Source organism: Rattus norvegicus, chromosome 18 (genome assembly GCF_021556685.1).
Source record: "Rattus norvegicus strain SHRSP/BbbUtx chromosome 18, alternate assembly SHRSP_T2T, whole genome shotgun sequence".
Taxonomy (NCBI): domain Eukaryota; kingdom Metazoa; phylum Chordata; class Mammalia; order Rodentia; family Muridae; genus Rattus; species Rattus norvegicus.
The window spans coordinates 3,191,468-3,211,434 of record NC_141551.1 but is presented as its reverse complement, the minus strand read 5'-3'; the positions used below and the strand labels follow the sequence as shown (position 1 = coordinate 3,211,434).

Genomic DNA, 19,967 nt, shown 5'->3' with positions numbered 1-19,967 from the left:
GTAGAGACAGAGGACAAACGAATCCCTGGGGCCTGCTGGCAGTTAGTCCACAGAGAGCTCCAGGCACACACACCTTCATGTGTACCTGTACAGATGTGCACACACACACATATGTACACATGCACAGCAATGGGGTGTGTGCACATACATGCAATTATAAGAGTTAAACAAGTTAGAAACTTATTAACTTGTATAGGCTTACAGATAAACATTTCAATGCAAAGAAAGGGAAGGCTATGTAAGGGGCGAAGAGCAAGTTCTGAACGAAGAACCACTTTAAACATCGCGCAGTTTAGGACTGCGGTGCAGCTTAGTGGCAAGTGGCTTAACTAGCATGGGTGAAGCCCTGGGCTCAATCCCTAATATTGTCTCCCTCTAAAAAACAAACTAAACTCCCTCTGAAAACTAAAACACGAAAAACAAACAAAAATCCCAAATGAATAGTTAAAATATTTTTTAAAAGCTTTTGCAAAGGAAGTAAGAAATAACTACATAAGTAAGTCCACAACCATCTAAAAATATATATCAATGTATTTAAAATGATTTTTGAAAAAGCGTAAGAGCAGAAACCTCCAAGGTGAGATGAAACCTGTGAGGATAAACACAGATGTGTGCAAAGAGACTGTAACTGCACCCAGCTAAAGAGGAGAGATGCTGTTCGCAATGCACGCACCGTGGTTGCTGGGCAGAGACTTTGTCTTAGCAACTCTGCAGGGGTTTAACTGAAGAACTGATGCAAGCTCACATCCTCCATGGGCTGATCTGCCTTTTACTTTTATTGGCACAAGAGACCCAATACCCTAAATAGAGATAATTATTAGCACCTAAATGAAATCACAAACAGTGTTAATCAAAATGTCTGAACATTTAACACAAACCTTCACATCACCAAAAAGATTCTCTGTCTCCAAACTTTCCTGTGAACGTGGAGGTGTTTTGAAAACAGGATTTTCTTCTTTTATCTGTAATTGAGTGTTATGGTCTGGAGAGAATTTACTAGAGCACTGGAGGGTGCGCTGCTGTAAGCAGTATGTCTCTGCAGAGTCTTGGGCTAGTGTGCAGGCCCCACTCAAGGCCTTGCGGCCTGAGGAGGAGCCCTTGGGAACGGGCTTCAGAGCCTCATAAATAGTCACTTGCTTAAGTTTGTGTTTGCAAGTTTCATCCCCGTGGTTCTTCTCTTGACGCTGATTAGCTGCAAACCGATCTGACAGGTCCAGAGGTTTATCCATCACATGGTCTCCATTCACAGGGAACTGATTCTCCATTGGAAAAGGAAGGGCATTTTCCTTATCAAAACAGGTCTGCGGGCAGTGTACTGCGTGCTCACCCTCTTCCTCAGTCCTCTTCCTTTTGGACGCTTTGCCTCCCAGTGATTTCAAAGGCACCAGGTGTTTATCACTAACAGCATCTTTCATGTGATCAGCACCACCCTGCTCGTCGACAGAGTCACTAACGTTTTTACTTGTAAGAATCTGCTTACTAGGAAATGACTGGCTGATGACCTTTACCTCAGACCCAGCACTTTGTTGTGTGAAAAGGGCATTATCCTCTGATTTGGATCTAACTTTCTCTGATCTAGAAACAGAAATGCTGCTAAAGGGAGCTGTGCTCAGAAGGTTTTTTTTCCCACTGTCTAAGAGTGAAGGGGAGAAACTTGTTTTCAAACCCAAATGAGTTTTCACGGTAGAGGTAGGTCCAAACACGGGAGATGACCCCCGAGTAGTGAGTTCTCGGGGAGGGGCCTTTGAAGCAGAGTCTGAAAACCTAAATAAACAAAGAATATATAAGATTTCTTAAAACTGAAAATGGGGTAAAAATTTAAAAAACAGTACATTAAAACATTTCTTGATACAGAATAGTAAGGTGCTATCCACCCATTAGAGGCAGATGATTAACACAAATGTAAGAAGCAGTGTTGTTTTCTCCTTATTTAGCAGAGCAGATGAAAGTAGAAATGAGCCACTGAGGACTCCAGAGCCCACTGAGGACTCCGAGTCTTTTGCTATTATTAAACTTATGAGAAATCCCAAGAAAAAATTCCTACATCGCAGAACTGAATGTAAACGCTCTCAATAGCTATACGATCTTAGACAAGATATTCAACCCTTGGAGCCACATTTCTGTTGTCCATTTAAATAAAAGAGAAATGGGAATAAAACTTACTTGATGAGTTATTAACAGATGAACCTAAACTAAGCAGGATGTGGGGAGAAAGCATGAGAGAAGGGGCAGGAACAAGACAGCAAAATAAATCCTCTAAGCTTCGATCAATTCATATCCTAAGCATGCCTTATCAACATAAGTACTGTTAGTAAATATTATGATATTTGAGAAAAACGACAAGAAGAAGGCAGCTCACTGGTCAGAAGCACTGACAACTGCTGCAGGGCATCCAGGTTGAGTCCCGGCACCCACACAGTGGCTCACAGACATTTACAACTCCAGCTCGAGAGCTTCTGAGCCATGACCTCCTGGGAATACATGGTACGCACACACACACACACACACACAGAGGCCCACACACAAATGTTACATAAGCTGGGTCTTTCGCACCATTTAGTGTTTGGAGACACAGTGTAAAGACTTTATTTACTGGGATAAAGCAAAGCTGGGAGGTCTTGACGATGCTTGATGATGCGGGAGGAGAATATGGACAGGGCACCAGCAGCCACTTTGGGGGAGTGCAGTGCTGAGACACTCAGCCTTGTAAGCTTTATGGAGCTACACTAACAAAACAAAACAAAATAAAACAAACAAAAATATCCATGCTCAAAATTACCTTACGTTATCTTCGTTCCTTATTGCAGATTCCATAAAAGGCTGTTTTTTGTGATCTTCTTTGAGACAGTGGTAGAGCTCATTTCCAAGAGGGCTCACAGGACCTTGGGGTTCCTTCAATAGTAAAGCATGCTTAAAGTGGATAAATGCTACAATGCAAATAAATCCCCAAAATATATGAAGTGAAAGGAATCAGAATGAAGAGCTATGTAATCAGACAGAGAATGGAGCTGCACAATATTGTGAGTATATAAATATCACTGTACTGTAGGCTTTAAAGCCACTAATTTTGTTATCTAAATTTTATCACAATAAAAAAATATGAAGAGAAGAAAGTGCTAATGTTTTAATACTTTATATAACTTACTACTGCATAGAAATAGTTCAATACCAAAATACGTTAAAATGAAGGGTAGAAAACACAGGCGAATGTAAAAGGAAACTTTAGAGGAAATTCTTAGGATTGCACACAAGTCACCTGGGAATCGATCATAAAAGCACAAGCTCAATAAATCTGAAATCCTGTGCCTGTGATACATTCAAGAACGGTAAAGACGCTGTTGACCGTGAATCAGACTGTAAGAAGAATCCTTTGATAGCTTCTCCTCTAATAGATTTCATATCTAAACTTGTTAGATCTATGGCTAGTAAGGAACTAGAGACTATAAAACACACACAAATGTTCACAAGCTAAGAATTACCCACTATAACTTCAGGATGAATTTTAAAAGTGTAAAATCAAAATGTAACGAAAAACTAACTCAAGTTTAAGAAACTCAACAGTGAGACAGTTTTCTAAGAGAAAAGCAAAGGAAGACTATTTTAAATCTGTCACTTGTTTGTTTATTTTCGTACTGTCAGTGGTCAAACTTAGGGCCTTACATACATTATGCAAATGCTTGATCACTGAACCAATTTAAATCCCCAGTCCTTAAACTGTATCAAAACAGAACTTAACCTAGCATTTGTGGAGCCTTGGGTTCTAATACTCAGAACTACAAACAGATGAAAACTCTCTAATTTTGCCCTCCGGAAACGACTTAGTGGCTGAGCAGCTCTTGCCGCTCTTGCAGAGGACTGGAGTTTGACTACCAGCACTCATATCAAGCAGCTCCAACTGCTTCTAGCTCCAGCTTCAGGGAGGTCTCAGGACCTCTTCTAGCCTCCACAGGCATCTGACCAGAACATATACAAACCAGCAGGTAGATGTATATCTAAAACAAACAAACAAACAAACAAACAAACAAACAAACAACAGAACAAAACCCCCAAACACCAAGAACCTAAGACTGGGAACTGCAAATGTTTTATGTTGTAAGATTAAGGGGAAAGACAGACATAGGAAAGTATTAAAGTAACTAAAACAATTGGAAAGTCAGTCTCTGACCCAACTTTTAAAGATTATGGTTAGCTGAATTGGTAGGTTCTTAAAATTCAGGTCATTTTTCGAACCAAATGAAAATTTAATGGCTGTCAGAAAATTCAATCTTTTTTTTTTTTCTTTTTTTCGGAGCTGGGGACCGAACCCAGGGCCTTGCGCTTCCTAGGCAAGCACTCTACCACTGAGCTAAATCCCCAACCCCAGAAAATTCAATCTTAAAGATGTTTTCTTACAATAAATATGGGAAGGAAACATGTTTTGGAGAAGGGGCATAAATGAACTGGCAAAATAAATTGTCTAAGCTTCAAGCAGCTCATACCCTAAGGGTCTGTCGCTCTGACTGAACTGAAAAGAGAGTGACAGTTTTGCTTTAGGCCTTTGTCCAATGATGATGGGCTCAAATGACTTCTTTCCTGCTCATTCTCACGAAGAGGGAGCCCTGGGTCTTCAGCACATCCCACCAGCCTGTGCCATCATAACCAGCTCCTCCTCAACTCTTTAAGAACAGATTTAAGTGGACATGTGAATTATTAACAATTCATAATTATCAAACTGAGTGAGTGCTTACAGATTCTTCTTGACCATCAAGTCCAAGCGTCTCAGCAACAACAGCATCTAAGTTAGAAGATAACTTGTCAGCGGGGTAACTGCTTGTTCCACATATTTCTAAAGAAGAAAAAAAAAAAACACAGACAATTTAAAAAAGATATAAAAAAATCACATAGAAGAAGAATCAATGCATGAAAATCACAAAGATTGGGAAAAAAATCAAGGTACCATTTTTAAGATGACAGTGGACACATTTTAAACTGTTCAAAAGGTCCAAAATGCTTTCTTATAAATAGCCATGTGTTAAGATATTTTAGCAGACAAATTATGAGACTTTTTCATTCATCTAAGTTTTCTACTTTTCCTTAAGTAACTTAGTACAACACTTCAGTTATACGTTGCTATAGTAAAAGGTAAAAAACAGAACTTTTGTTTTCTAAGGGAAAAACCAAACAGAATTTGCAGAAGCATGTAAAAAAAAAAACATAATAAAGGTTTAAATACATAAGGACCCTAAATCTGCTCGGGGAAATCAAGACAAACTATACAACTGGATGCCTAACATGACGATGCTGAAGGGAAAGGGAAGCCACCATTTAAGGACCGGGGGGCAGAAAGCAAGGTTTTAGGTATCTTTAAGGACCCAGATAGATGGGACAAAATGGCTTTTCAGAGAACTGCGTATGATTTAATAGCTAGGCACCGACTTGTGGAAGATGAAAGCATAATATGAGCTCACGCCTGTTAACTAGGGGTCAGGGGTCAGATTATGCTGAAGAGTTCAGAATTTCTCCTGGGACCAAGGAAAAGGGACAAGAGTTTTGAAAGGCCAGACATAAATACTTGGGTAAAAGGATAATTCTGACTCTGACAGCCTCATAGCCAAGAACAAATCTAACAGGCAAGGAATGAAACAAAGTCCTAAAGCAGTCTTGAAGATGCTGGTGGCTAGAACAGTACAGAGGGCACAGAGAACACGTAGGGGAGTCAGGAGGCAGTGGATTAGTAGACTGGAGGACGTTTGAAATGAGGAGCAAGACCTCAGATGACTCGAGGCTGAGGAGGGAGTAACCTGTCTCCTGCTGGCCATTATTGTTAGTCCTCCTTTCCTACTGGAAGTTCTTCTTCTGGCTACTTAGATCTACTTCCTTTTAATAACCTCTAAATCACAACAGATACAGCTGCAACACTGTCAGTGTGTATGCGTATGTCTGTGTGTGTATGGGGCGGGGGCTTTAGGGGACTAACATGTCTTTCCCCTTTTATATAAAGTACAAATAACATAGAGTACACAAACAGATACAGTGTTTCTATAGTACTAACTCCATGGGGGCAATAACTAGGGTAGAAAATGTGTGAAATGATTTCTGGAAAGAGACAATAAATATCTCTGAAAACGGAGATAACGAAAAAAAATCACTGCTTAACAATGACAGAAGTAGGCTGGCCTCGGTACCTGAAACCTGTGCACCTACACTGATTTGTCCACCTACACTGACTTGCTTGGTTACCTCACGGTGTTAGGTAGTATGTTAACAACCTCCACACGTATCTCAGTACGCAAACCTTTCCTTCTAAAGAAGAACTTTATCTGAACATTTGTTTTGAATTTCAGACAATATTTTCAAAGCCAAACTTCTGAATTTTAGCTTCTCCGAGTCCCTTCCATCTGTCAAGGGGCAGTTCTATTATCCCTACTGCCCAAATCTCTGCTGTCACCCATCCTGCTCTCACAGACTTCCATAGTGCTCCCCAAACAGACCAACTGACACTGGAGTTCCCTAGGACGGACACAGCTCCTGGACGCCACCCACTCCTTTTAGCCTCTGTTCTAGGGTCACTTTAGTAAGACTGTGTGTCCTTGCCATCTGTTGACTTCAGGTACTTGACTCTACAACATACATACAAACAAACATAAATTTGTTTTCTTCCTCCCATAATCAGACTAAAAGTTCCAAAAGAACAAATACTTCCTTTGTTCAGTGCCTGACATAGCAGAACCTTAAATACTTGTTTAATGAAGGGATAAAAGAAAAAAATCAAAAGTCTTTCTTACTTAATCATCAACATTTCACATAAGTTTAGATATTAACATGAATTAATATTGGCCTTAACATTACTTTCTCATATTAAACATATCTCTAAAACACTGGCTAACTCTGACTGTAGGTCTTGTTGCCTAGCAATAACCGCGACCGTACACTTATAACCACAGTGTTTACTTACTAGACAGTGGAGAATGACTCTGATCACAAGTGTCGGCTACTAGAATTTCATGTTCCTCAGAGTTAACTGGTGCAGGAGCTGAACCCTTGGAAAACTTTCTTAATTCTAAGGTGGGGGAGAAAGAGGATAAACAGTAAATAATGATAAAAAATGCTATCTAGCTTTATTCTGGTAAGTCAATGTAAATTTGTCTTTAACGCATAACCACCATTATTTTATAGACATAATTTGCATAATTCTTTAGTTCTACTGAGAAACCCAGCTATAGGCTAGGACAGTGGGAGAGAGGCCTGGAAACAGCTTGGTTGCTATGACCTGAGTTACCTCAGTAGTGACAGCTCGGTCACTTCTCATTGGGGACAAGGCACTAAGTTTACTAAAAATGTTACTGGCTCCTGTTTCTCTCTCTCTTTTTTTTTTCGGAGCTGGGGACCGAACCCAGGGCCTTGCGCTTGCTAGGCAAGTGCTCTACCGCTGAGCTAAATCCCCAACCCCTCCTGTTTCTCTAAAATCTGTCCTGAAAGAAAACCAAAATGTGTTTTACTGGAAATCTCTACAGCTTAAATACTTAGTTCAAAGACAACCAAAGGATAAGGTAAAGGAACAGAATTATACTTTAATTATAACATGAAGATTAAAAAGTGCTTGACACTTTTAAGATAAGTAACTATGGTAAAGAAATTACCACTAGTTAAGTCATTAGGTCATTTAAAATTTTTTTTAGGTATTTCACTTTCTAAGTAAAAAAAAGAATAAAATTAAAATCAAGTTTTAAAGTCATATGCTTGTTTTTTACAATTAGAAAATAAGCCTTTATGGATACAAATAGCTACTAATAAAACCACAGCAGTTGTTCTCTGGATGTTCATAAGGATGAATTTAACCATGATATAAATTATACACATAGCTATCTATCTGTACCTTAAAGACTAGCACATATTTTAATTTAGTTCCAAATTAAAGGATTTAAAAACATTTCTGCTGTTCTCCACTAGATGGTGATAAAAACACATAAAATGAAGGAAACTGCCAACTTTACATTTTCAGATAAAGAAGTAATTAATTTTTATTAATATTTTTATACAATATACTCTGGTCATATACTTTCTCCCAGATCCTTACTACCAATTCAGCCTCATGTTCTCACTCTCAAAGACAAGACCAAGAACATATTTAACTTCCAAATCAAAACTGAAAACACAAAAAAAGCACACACACACAGCTTTTTGTTTTGTCTACTCCTGGGCTGTCTGGTTTAAACCTGTGCAGGTCTTGAGCACACTGTCAGACTGTGAGTTCCTATGTGTCGATCCTGTTGTGTGTGTCTGGAGGAAGCTGCTTGTTTCCTGGAGTCATTCATCTCCCACCCCTACCTCCTACAATATCTCTGCCTCCTCTTTTGCTCATACCCCAGAGCCTCCACGGGCTGGCGTGATGGGGACATTCCATTTAGGGCTGGGTGCCGTCTACTACAAGAGCTTCTCTGACGAGGACGGAACAGCGCTCTCTGTTCTGTGGGTTTAGCAGCATGTCATTAGGAGTCTTTATTGCTGTGTTCCTTTAGCAGAACAGTAGTAGGTTTTCTCCTAGGCCCACGACCCATCTAGTTTCAGGCTCTCGGCCACCTTAACAGCATCTGTCTCATGAAGTAGGCCTTAAATCCACTCAAAAAGTGGCTGGTTGCTCCAATAACACTTTGTAGCAACTATTAGTATATTTTGCAGGCAAGTGTCTGTTATACGTCACAGGGTTGTAGAAGGGCCAAATCAATCATTTCTCTCCTCTGTTAGTATGCAAAACCTTCCAGAACCATGAACACTAGTCAATAGGGATGAAGTTTCTAGCTGGGCACCATCTTGATTTCTTTTTGATAGTGGCCTAAGAAGTAAGTTATACGTTCAGAAATAGGACCTTACCATCAGATTATGGAGAATAACCAACAGCCCTGTAAATAGTCTGTGATGTTTGTGAGGGTTGATCTTTTACTTTACACACACACACACACACACACACACACACACACACACACACACACAGAGGTGTTTTGTCTGCACATGTGTCTGTGCTATGTATGTGCCCGGTGTCTATGGAGACCAGGAAAGGGCACTGGATTTTCTGGAGTTAAAGATGGTTGTGTGAGGCCATGTGTATATATTGGGAATTGAACCTGGGTTCTCTGAAAGGGCAGCAGTGCTTTTAATTGCTAAGCCATCGCTCCAGCTATATAGATCTACTAACTTTTAAAGAGCTAATTTAGCAAACCACCTTTTCTCAAATGTTTCAAATATTTTGGGTTAAGAATTAAGTCTTTGTCATTTACTTTAAAGGAACAATAAAAGAAATAATCACATTATCATGCCACATAAACTACAAGTACAAGACCATTTGAAAATGTAGCTTTTGAAGTATTTAGGCAAAACAGCAAACTGGAATGGAATTAGAAATAGGTTCTACAAGCAGGCATGGTGAGGTGTGCCTTTAATACCAGCACTCAGGTGGCACAGGCAGGTAGATCTGAGTTCAAGTTCAGCCTTGTCTATAGAGCAAGTTCCAGGACAACCTGGGCTCTACAGAAAATCTTTGAGAAAAACAAAAGCAAAAATAAAACAAACAAAAGGGGTGCATTAAGCCTGGCATAATGGCATAAGCCTTCAAGCCCTGTGGCGGAGGTAGGTGGACTTCTATGAGCTCAAATCTAGCCTGACTACACAGTGAGTTCTAGGATAGCCAAGGGTACTAGGAAAGAAATAGATTCCATAAAGTATATACATTAGAAAGTCTATGCAGAGGGCTGGAGAGATAGCTCAGCAGTAAGGCATTTTCTGCTTTTACAGAGTTCCTGGGTTAGGCCACCAGCACCCACATGGCAGGCAGCTCACGACCTCCTATAATTCCAGGTTCAGAGAGTTCAACCCTCTATTTGGACCTCTATGGGTTCCAAACACATACATATATACATACTCAGGTACATACACATACTCAGACTAACTATTGCTCACGTCTGTATATAATGCTAGCAAAAATACCTTATTAGTCATTTTATGAATAGAGGTTAATTCACAGTGTATCCTTAATTATCTGAACACTGTCCATTTTCCTTCCATCAAACTAGGTTACATAAAAACAGTAAGTGAATACTTTATAAAACCCAGCTCTGACCCTTACCACTTGTACATGCAGAGTGCTCCAATTTAGTGTGCGTTTGTTCAACGTATCGGACATGGAGATTCTCCTTTCTTCGTAGGCGGTTAATGCCAGAAAAGGAAAAGGAAGTTATCGGTGAGTCTGGAATAATGTTTTCCTCACATTCAAGCTCAGCTACTTGATCCTGTTGACCACTTCTAGTGCAAAATGACAGATAAAAAGAAAATGAATTCTGTAAATATTTATTAAAATGTCTATTAAATAGCATGTAGTAACTACAATAGAACATAAATACAAAAATATCAGAAATGTTATTCCTATGTAATGCCCTAAACTCAGGGAATAGAGATGTATGAAAATAAGTTAGTATAAAGTGGGGAATATTAGTAGAATTCTTGACCCAAATTACTTGAAATGTTTGGAATGTCAGAGCATAAGAGAAACGGGAAAGGTAACAGGAGCATACAAGACTGCCTGGAACAGGAAGAAGGGGATGTCAATCAGACAGTCACTGTAAAAGAACAGGCCAGATCCTGTGGTTTGAACTGTAATCCTCACGTGACTGTTGTAGTAGAACCAATAAGACTTGGCAAATGACACAAGGATGATAATGCTGACAGTCCAACTACCAACTTCTGTTGTGTGTTTACATCTCCAGGAATTATTCAAAATGCTAAGTGCATGACTTTAATTATTACAGCTAGATGAAATACTATACTATTACTCCCATATTGCAATTGGGAAATAGATAGAAGTAAAGTAACTTATTTCCATAGTGAAAGAACTAGGATTGGAATTTAGCATAGACTCTGGACAAGTTACAGTATAAGGTCCTGAGTCTAAGACCAACGCATGAGGATTCTGTCCCAGCTTCTGTTAAGCTCTGCTTACCATCTTCTCTCAACCCTGCAGTTTACAACAGTTCCATTAAACCTGAAGCCATAGCCACTGAATCTGATTGAAACCCTGCCACATCTTTCCACATCCTTAAGAATACAGCCCAGAAGTTTTCTTCTATGATTTTGTTGAAGATATTTATTAGCCTTTGAGTTGGGAGTCCTCACTCTCTTCTATACCTATTATCCTTAGGTTTGATCTTCTCATTGAGTCCTGGATTTCCTGCATGTTTTGGGTTAGGAGCTTTTTGAGTTTTACATTATCTTTGACTCTATGGGATCTCCTGCCTCTGAGATTCTTTTTTATTTTCTCTTGTACTCTGTTGGAGATGCTCATATCAATGACTCCTGATCTTTTCCTTAGTTTTTCTATCTCTAGAGTTATCTCCCTTTGTGCTTTCTTTATTGTTTCTATTTCCATTTTTAAATTTTGCATGGTTTTGTTCAATTCCTTCACCTGTTTGGTTGTGTTTTCCTGTAATTCTTTAAGGGAGTTTTGTGTTTCCTCTTTAAGGGCTTCTACTTGTTTACCTGTGTTGTCCTGTATTTCTTTAAGGGAGTTATTTATGTCCTTCTTAAAGTCCTCTAAAGTCATCATAAAATGTGATTTTTAAATCCAAATCTTGTTTTTCCGGTGTGTTTAGATATTCAGTATTTGCTTTGGTGGGAGAACTGGGCTTTGATGACACCAGGTAGTGTTGGTTTCTGTTACTTAGGTTCCTGAGCTTGCCTCTGGTGTTAGCTTGTCTTGCTGTCTCTGATAGTGGCCTGACCCTCCTGTAGGCCTGTGTGTCAGCATTTCTGTAGACCTGTTTTCATCAGGTTCTCTCTGGTGTTAGCTTGTCTTGCTGTCTCTGACAGTGGCTTGATCCTCCTGTAGGCCTGTGTGTCAGCATTTCTGTAGACCTGTTTTCTCAGGTGACAACAGGTGCTGATCAGGATGTTGAGAAAGAGGAACCTTCCTCCATTGTTGGTGGGATTGCGAGCTGGTACAACCACTCTGGCAATCAATCTGGCAGTTCCTCAGAAAATTGGACATAGTACTACCTGAGGACCCAGCTATACCACTCCTGGGCATATAGCCAAAAAATGCTCCAACATACATCAAGGACACATGCTCCACTGTGTTCATAGCAGCCTTACTTATAATAGCCAGAAGCTGGAGAGAACCCAGATGCCCTTCAACAGAGGAATGGATACAGAAAACCTGGTACATCTACACAATGGAATACTACTTAGCTATCAAAACAATGACCTTATGAAATTCATAGGTAAATAGATTGAACTAGAAAATATCATCCTGAGTGAGGCAACCCAATTACAGAAAAACACACATGGTATGCACTCACTGATAAGTAGATATTAGCCCAAAATCTTGAATTACCCAAGATACAATCCACGAACCACATGAAGCTCAAGAAGAAGGACAACCAATGTGCGAATGCTTCACTCCTTCTTAAAAGGGGGAACAAAAAAATATTCATAGGAGGGATATGGAGGCAAAGTTTGGAGCAGAGACTGAAGGAACGGCCACTCAGAGCCTGTTCCACATGGGTATACAGCCCATATACATATATGTACGTATATACAGCCACCAAAACTAGACAAGATGGATGAAGCCAAGAAGTTCATGCTGACAGGAGCCTGATATAGCTGTCTCCTGAGAGGCACAGTCACAGCATGTCAAATACAGAGGTGAATGCTAGCAGCAAACCACTGAACTGAGAACGGGACCCCTGTTGGAGGAATTAGAGAAAGGATTGAAAGAGCTGAAGGGGCTTGCAACCCCATAAGAACAACAATACTAACCAACCAGAGCTCCCAGGGACTAAACCACCATCCAAAGACCATACATGGACTGACCCAGGGCTCCAGCTGCATAGGTAGCAGAGGATGGCCTTGTTGGGCACCAATGGAAGGAGAAGCCCTTGGTCCTGCCAAGGCTGGACCCCCCAGTGTAGGGGAATGTCGGGGGTGGGGGTGGGAAGGAGGGTAGTTGGGGAGGGGCACACCCTTATAGAAGAAGGGGAGGGAGATGGCCTATGTCCAGGAAACTAGAAAAGGAAATAACATTTGAAATACAAATAAAAAAAACAATTAAAAAAAAAAAGAGTACACATGGAGGGACCCACGGCTTCAGCCATATATGTAGCAGAGGATGGCCTTGTTGGACATCAATGGGAGAAGAGGCCCATGGTCCTGGGAAGGCTCGAGACTTCATAGTAGGGAAATGCCAGAGTGAGGAGGTGGGAATGGGTAGGTGGGTGGGGGAGCACACTTATAGAAGTAAGGAGAGGGAAGATGGGATAGGGGGTTTCTAGAGGGGAAACCGGGAAAGGGAACAACATTTGAAATGTAAATAAATAAACTATCCAATAAAAAAAAATCTGTAATACTATGAGTACAGTCCTGAATCCAAAAGTTTAAAAAATTACAGGAAGCCGTCATTCAGTGTGACCGTTGTCCTTGTTAACTGGTAAGTAACACAAATGGTTGAGATCACAATTTCAAAGCCACTTAGCTAACAAATGTAGTAAGGCCCAAGTCTCCACTTTAAAACTTAAATACTAACCAAGCAAAGCCAACAAAAACTCTAAATAAAAGCAACATAACTACATAAGTGGTTTCTTACTTAGGCTTCTACTGCTGTGATAAAGCAACAAGATGAAGGTCAGGCGTGGAGGCCCAGGCCTTTAATCCCAGCAATTGGGAGGCAGAGGCAGGTGGATCTCTGAGTTTGAAGTCAGCCTGGGTTACAGAGCTAGTTCCAGGACAGCCAGGACTACACAAAGAAATCGTCTCAAACAACAACAACAACAACAACAACAACAACAACAACAACACAAACAAAAAACCCATCATGATTTCCTCGGGGAAGAAAGGGTTTATTTCAGCTTACATAGCCTAGTCACACACCATGAACAGAAGTCAAAGCAGGGACCAGAGGCATGAACTTGAATGTGAGAACTGAAGCAGAGACCATGTAAATGCTGCTTCTGGGCTTGCTGTTTATGGCTTGCTTAGCCTGCTGTCTTTTACGATCGATCGATTGAGGACTACCTGCATAAGTGTGGCATCCCCTGCAATAGGCTGAGCCCACATCAATCATTAATCAGGAAAAAGTCCCTCAGGCCTGTTGGGGGCATTTTCAACCAAGGGTTCTGCTTTCCACATGACTCAGCCTGTGTTAAGTTGACGTGTAAGTAGCCAGCACAATTGGGAACTATGAAGTAAGCCCTATTTCTACTCTGAAATCTGTCAGACCACATTAGAGAAAACAAACAAACAAACAACTTTTTTTTTTTTTTGCATCTTGAGACAGTGCTGTACAGTAAGTCAGAAGATTAGGTTTGATTAAAGCTCGTGCTGTTTACCAGTGATGAAACCATACAGATGTCATTTGCCTTGTCGAGCTTTGGTTCTCTCATCTGTAAAGTCTAGATAATAAACTACTTGGCAGAATTAGGGATACTCTGTAGATTAGGAATGATACAGAACAGAAGACCAGGAAAGAGAATGCAGGAAAAAAAGTTACTTTTATTTCTACAGAGAGGGAAAGAAAAAAGAAGAGGGAAGGGAAGTTGTTCATATGCCAAAGAATTCTGCAAGAGGAAGTATTTATTATAAAGCTTCTAGAACACTGGAAAAAGAAGCAAAACATCTTAAGTAAATATGAAGCATTTAAATAATTTTCAACTGCTTATGTGATTATAAAACTTAACTTATTTTAAGATGCTTACAATAGACAATAGAAAAGACAAAACTGCATGACTTATTTTGTATGTGACTGTAATGCACTGCATAGTTTTAAAAAATGAAACTTGTGACTACACTTTCAGCTTGTACAACTAAGTACGATAAAAGCAGGAAAAGTAGGAGAGTTTCTGTGCAGTTAAGAGGAAATACTTACTCCATTTTCTGTTGCAGTTGCTCAGAAAGCTTTTTGTTTTCTTCCTGAAGAGCGCTCTTTTCATTCACTTCAGAGTAGCATGGAGGAAAAAGCATATTAACATTATGTCAGGCTCTTCAAATGCCAACGTTTATCAAGAAATTAGGATTTGGTTTCTTTTCTTTTCTTTTTTGTTGTGTTTTTGAGACAAGGTACCACTCTGTCCTTCAGGCTGATTTGGAACTCAGTACACAGGCCAGAGCAGGCTCAGCAACCACAGAAATCTTCCTGTCTCAACCCCTTGAAAGGCAGTGTTGGGATGTGAGCCTGGACACCTGGCCTCCCAACTTAAACCAGCGTATGGGGAAGCACCCCAACCCAGAAACATGCAACAGAACGAGAATAAACGCCAGTGGGCGTAAGATAGCTTAGTCTCTGTCCCCTCCATGCACATCCCCAGTACTAAGGCTGCAGACATGTGCCATAGAGAGGATTCTGGGCACATGATTTCAGAGTCTCTTGTTTGTACAGCAAACAACCCTGAGCTATCTGTCCAGCTCAGGCTGAATTTTATACATTTGTCCCATGACTCCCCTCTGTAAATTGCTAGTGCATATGAAAAAAAAAAGTCATTCTGCAGAATGACTTCACATGTGTTGGGATAACTCTGGCTTCAGGTAAAATGAGATTATTTTCCTTTCTTTAAAAATTGAAAATAGATTTTTTCCCCACATAATATACCCTGACAGCAGTTTCTCTCCCCTCTCTTTCTCCCATATCCTCTACAGCCCTCCCCCATCCTGATCAACTCCTTTCTGTCTCTCATTAGAAAACAGCCTTCTGTGGGATAAGCAGACTTCTTTAGGACAAACCAGAAGGAAAGGAGTGCAAGAGCAGGCACAAGAAACAGAGGTCTACTTATCTCACCCTCAGAATCCCACAAAAACTAAACTGGAAGTCGTAATATATATGCAAAGGATCTGTAGGATGAAAAGAGGGAAGAAAAAAACATTAAAAAAAATACAGGGGTGGGGAGAGCCCTGGCATAGCCCTGTGAGACAGGAGCCTCCAAAGGGGCCAGTGAATCACTTCCTGTTGGCTGTCTAAGCAGCCCATACTTTAAGTCTGGTTCTTTTAAGTGAGATTCCCAGGGCTGGGGTGAAGGGGCGTCACTTCTTTCAGCCCTAAACTCTTGTTTCCTGCACACCCAGGCAGGCCTTGGTCTCGGTGAGCGCTTATGTGCATGGATCCTGTTGATTTACAGGGCACTGTTTTCCTGGTGTCCTCCGTCCCCTCTGGTTCTATACTCTTGCTGCCCCTCCTCCATGGGGTGCTCTGAGCCCTGATCTGATGGAGACAAACCACTTAGGGCTAAGTCTTCCAAGGTTTTTCACTCTGCATAGAGGTTGTAGGCCTCTCCATCCATCCATCTGCTGCAGGAGGACCTTTTCTGTTGCCAGCCGATCTGTGAGAATGGCAGACTGCCAGTAGGAGCCATTTTACTGCTATAGATTTTGTTTATTTTTGTTTTTGTTTTTTTTTTTTTTTAGAAAAGTTGTATCTGGTTTTATACCCTTGATCTCTAGGCTGTCAGTTTCTTGGTCACCCAAGCAGTACTGGGTATGGGCTCCACGTGGTGGAGTGGACCTTATGTCAGGTCAGTTATTGGCTGGCCACTCCCACAAGCTTTGTGCCACCATTACATCAGCATAGCATGAGGCAGGGCACCAAAGGTTTATGGCTGGGTTGGTTTTTCTATTTCTCCTTTGTTAGTGTACAGAATACCGTTCTGTTCCAAAGATGCTAAACTTCTCCATGTTCAGTGAGTTGTGTAGGTACTGTATTCAGGAATGGGGCCTTTCTATTTATGGAGAACAACCTACTGTCTTCACAAAAAGCCTGGGTTGTTGGGGGTGTCCATTAATCAACAAATTAATTAGATGTAACCAAAGTCTGACAGTGGAAGCTTCACTTGGTAACGAGATATCCAGTTGGGGCTGTATTATTTGACTATTTCATTTGGATCACCTTCATATATTTATATTTTAGGAAACTTCTACTAAAGTAGGTTTCCGTAGTATCCCTCAAATGGCCCTTAATTTTAGCTGCCTCTTCCTTTATTCCCTTCCCCTCTCCACTTGATCCTCCTGTTCTAGCCCCACCCCCAATCCATCTATAACTATCTGCTTCCCAGGGAGATCTATCCGTCCCTTACTGTGTATCTAAATCCTGTGGGTCTATGGATGGTAGCTTAGCTCTTATGGATCTAACAGCTAATACACACATACAAGTGAATACACTGGATTTGTTTTTCTGCCTGGAACACCTCATTCAGGATGATTTTGTTGTCCCATTTATTTCCTTGTGGATTTCATGATTTTATGTTTTTAATGGCTGAGTGATACTTCACTGTGTAAATTTACCACATGTACTACATTTCCCAATTTATTTTTTAGGTTCATGCCCATATATTTCTTTTTTTTTTGTTAAGTTCCAGATTCTGCTCAGAAGGTAGTTTACTCAGGTTTATAAGGTGCTACTCACTTAACAAACTTCTAGAATATGATTAACTTTTATTGGAAGAGGCTATTTTGCTATGATATCTTCTGAGATCTCGTTCTCTTAGTTTAGTAATGCTTACCCATAGTAACATACAAACTCACTGACAGGAACCTGGGGATGCCTCCAGTGGAGACTGCATCCTATAGTTAACTTTTCTGCTTTATAAAAATTAAATAAGGACAGGAAGATGTAGTAAAGACAGATTCCAACAGGTACACTTACAGTGGGACATATTTAAATTATTCATTAACAGTTATGATAAAGAAGAAAGATTGATTTTACAAATGTGCTTATATGTATGTTTTTAATTTTCAGCGTTATTATTTGTAGTGCTGGCCACTGAACCCAGAGCCTTGGGAACACTAGAAAATACTATTTTTATAATTATATTTATTTCAAGGTAAGTATCTAATATAATATTTGAGAATTGGACTAAATAACCCAGGTGGAATTTTTTCTTATTCTCAGTATGAATAATTAGACTACACTCTTTAATATTCTTTTGTCTACAAGCATTATATAAAATTATCAGTTAATCAGTTACATAGAATTCGCACAATATGAAAAACAGTAATCATTACCTAAGAGCAAGTTGATTTTGCACAATAGCACTGATCTTGCAATCAAGATAAAAGACACAAATAAGATGTGCTCAGAAATAGGCTTATTATCTTAGACTTGGTAAAAATTTAAAGGATAAAGTAAATAATATTTAACACCTTTGTGTCCAATTTTCTACTAAGATTAAATCTATAAAAGACACCTAAAGTTTAAAAAGCAAATGTTATCAGCAGACATCATGCTTCAAGCACATGGTGACCTCGACAGGGAACTCACTGAGCTCTGTGATAAGCCTAAGGTTCTGCTGTCGGATGTTTTCAAACTCCTGCTGCTTTTTGTGCATATGCTCTTCAGTTACTGCACAGCGATCACACAGTCCTGCTCTTAACCTGGGGAACAGAAACAAAACAAAGCACATTTCCTGATATAGAGTGAGCATCCTTCTTCTCACATACTTGTGACTCTATCACTTCAGATTTTAGTTTCTTGGTGTTCATAGTATTTGCAGATAACAAGCCAAAACTCTAAAATTTTTTTCCTAAAGTCTAAAAATTGAAATGCTTAAATCTAAAATTTTTGGAATGGGGACGTGAAAAGTTCTGGGATTTCAGAGAATTCTGAATTTTGGAAAAGATTTCAGGTTATTCATTCATTCACGTATTCATCCGTCCATTCTTTCATTCATTCAGGTTTATTTTCAAGGCTGTCCTGGAACTTACTCTGTAGACCCGGCTGACTTCAAATTCACCAAGATCCACCTGCTTCTAACTCCCAAGTGCTAGGATTAAAGGCATGCACTGGCACCACCACCCAGGAAGATAGATTTTTAAATTATGTATACAGATGTGTGCATGTGTGCATGTGAGTACAGGCGCTGCAGGTGAGATCCCAAATCTCCCTGGAGTTAAAGCTGCAAGAAGTTTGAGCTGCTGTGACATGGGTGCTGGGGTCAGACTCAGGTCCTCTGATAGCAGCAGCCTGTGCTCTCTCTCAGGCTGGAGGGGTGGCTTAGCAGGCAAGAGCGCTGACTGCTCTTCCAAAGTCCTTACTTCAATGTCAGCAGCCACATGGTGGCTCACTACCCTCTGTAAAGGGATCTGACATCCCCTTCTCACATGTGGAGAGCACTCCACATTTAAAAAATACATAAACAAAATTTAAAGAGTACTATGTGCTCTTAATGGTGAAGCCATCTCTTCAGCTACAAATTTTGGATTATGGATGACTAAACTACGTAACAATATTGAAAGAGTTTTATATTTTTAAAGATCTAAAAACTTGACTTGGCAACTACAATGACCACAAACTACTTAACATTAACCCTTTAGTACAATCGTACCTAAACTGAAACCATGCTATAGCATCATTCCTTAAATACTGCAGTTCTGGGTGATATTATCATTTTAAATATTATCCAAAATCTCTTTTTCTTTTTTCCCTTCCTTGGAACCTTTACATTTTTCTAAGTATGTATGTATGTATGTACGTACGTACGTACGTATGTATGAATGTATGTACTTTTTATTTTGAGACAGCGTTTCACCATGTAGCCCTGGCTAGTCTGAACACTCAATGTAGAGCAGGTTGATCTTGAACTCATCAACATCCTGCCTCAGACTCCCAAGTGCTACAATTAAAGGCTGTGATGGCACAGCCTAAAAAGTGGACCTTGATCATGATCTTGTAATCCCCTTCCCTTAGCCTCCAAAACTGAGGGAACTATTTTGAACTGAGTTCTCTATTTTGGGAGAGCTGGGTGTGTATTGGTATGTTTATGTGTGTTGTATATTTGTGCATGTGGGTACACATGTGCATGCAGGTAGGTGATATGGAAGCCCAAGGTCGACAATGGGGCCTTCCTTAATTGCTCTCCCTCTTACATATTGAGGTACAGTCCCTCATTGAACCTGGAGCTCACTTTTGGCTAATCAGCTTGCTCTGGGATTATGGGAAGACTATGTATATGAGTTCTGGGGACCCA

The 19,967-nt window shown here is 40.1% G+C and overlaps 1 protein-coding gene across 29 annotated transcripts in view; it reads right to left on the bottom strand.

The window, feature by feature from the left end:
* Rbbp8 (RB binding protein 8, endonuclease) overlaps nucleotides 1–19,967 on the bottom strand; it is an 86,695-nt gene that overhangs the window by 19,163 nt on the left and 47,565 nt on the right. For 10 of the 29 annotated variants that reach the window (XM_087592602.1, XM_087592620.1, XM_087592601.1 and 7 more), the window contains 8 exon segments: nucleotides 18,263–18,375; nucleotides 14,885–14,951; nucleotides 10,100–10,275; nucleotides 6,935–7,039; nucleotides 4,728–4,825; nucleotides 2,780–2,892; nucleotides 879–1,764; nucleotides 674–800 (listed from right to left, as the gene is read on the bottom strand). In XM_087592602.1, coding sequence (XP_087448728.1) covers nucleotides 674–800; nucleotides 879–1,764; nucleotides 2,780–2,892; nucleotides 4,728–4,825; nucleotides 6,935–7,039; nucleotides 10,100–10,275; nucleotides 14,885–14,951; nucleotides 18,263–18,375 — 1,685 coding nt within the window. 29 annotated transcript variants of the gene reach the window in all.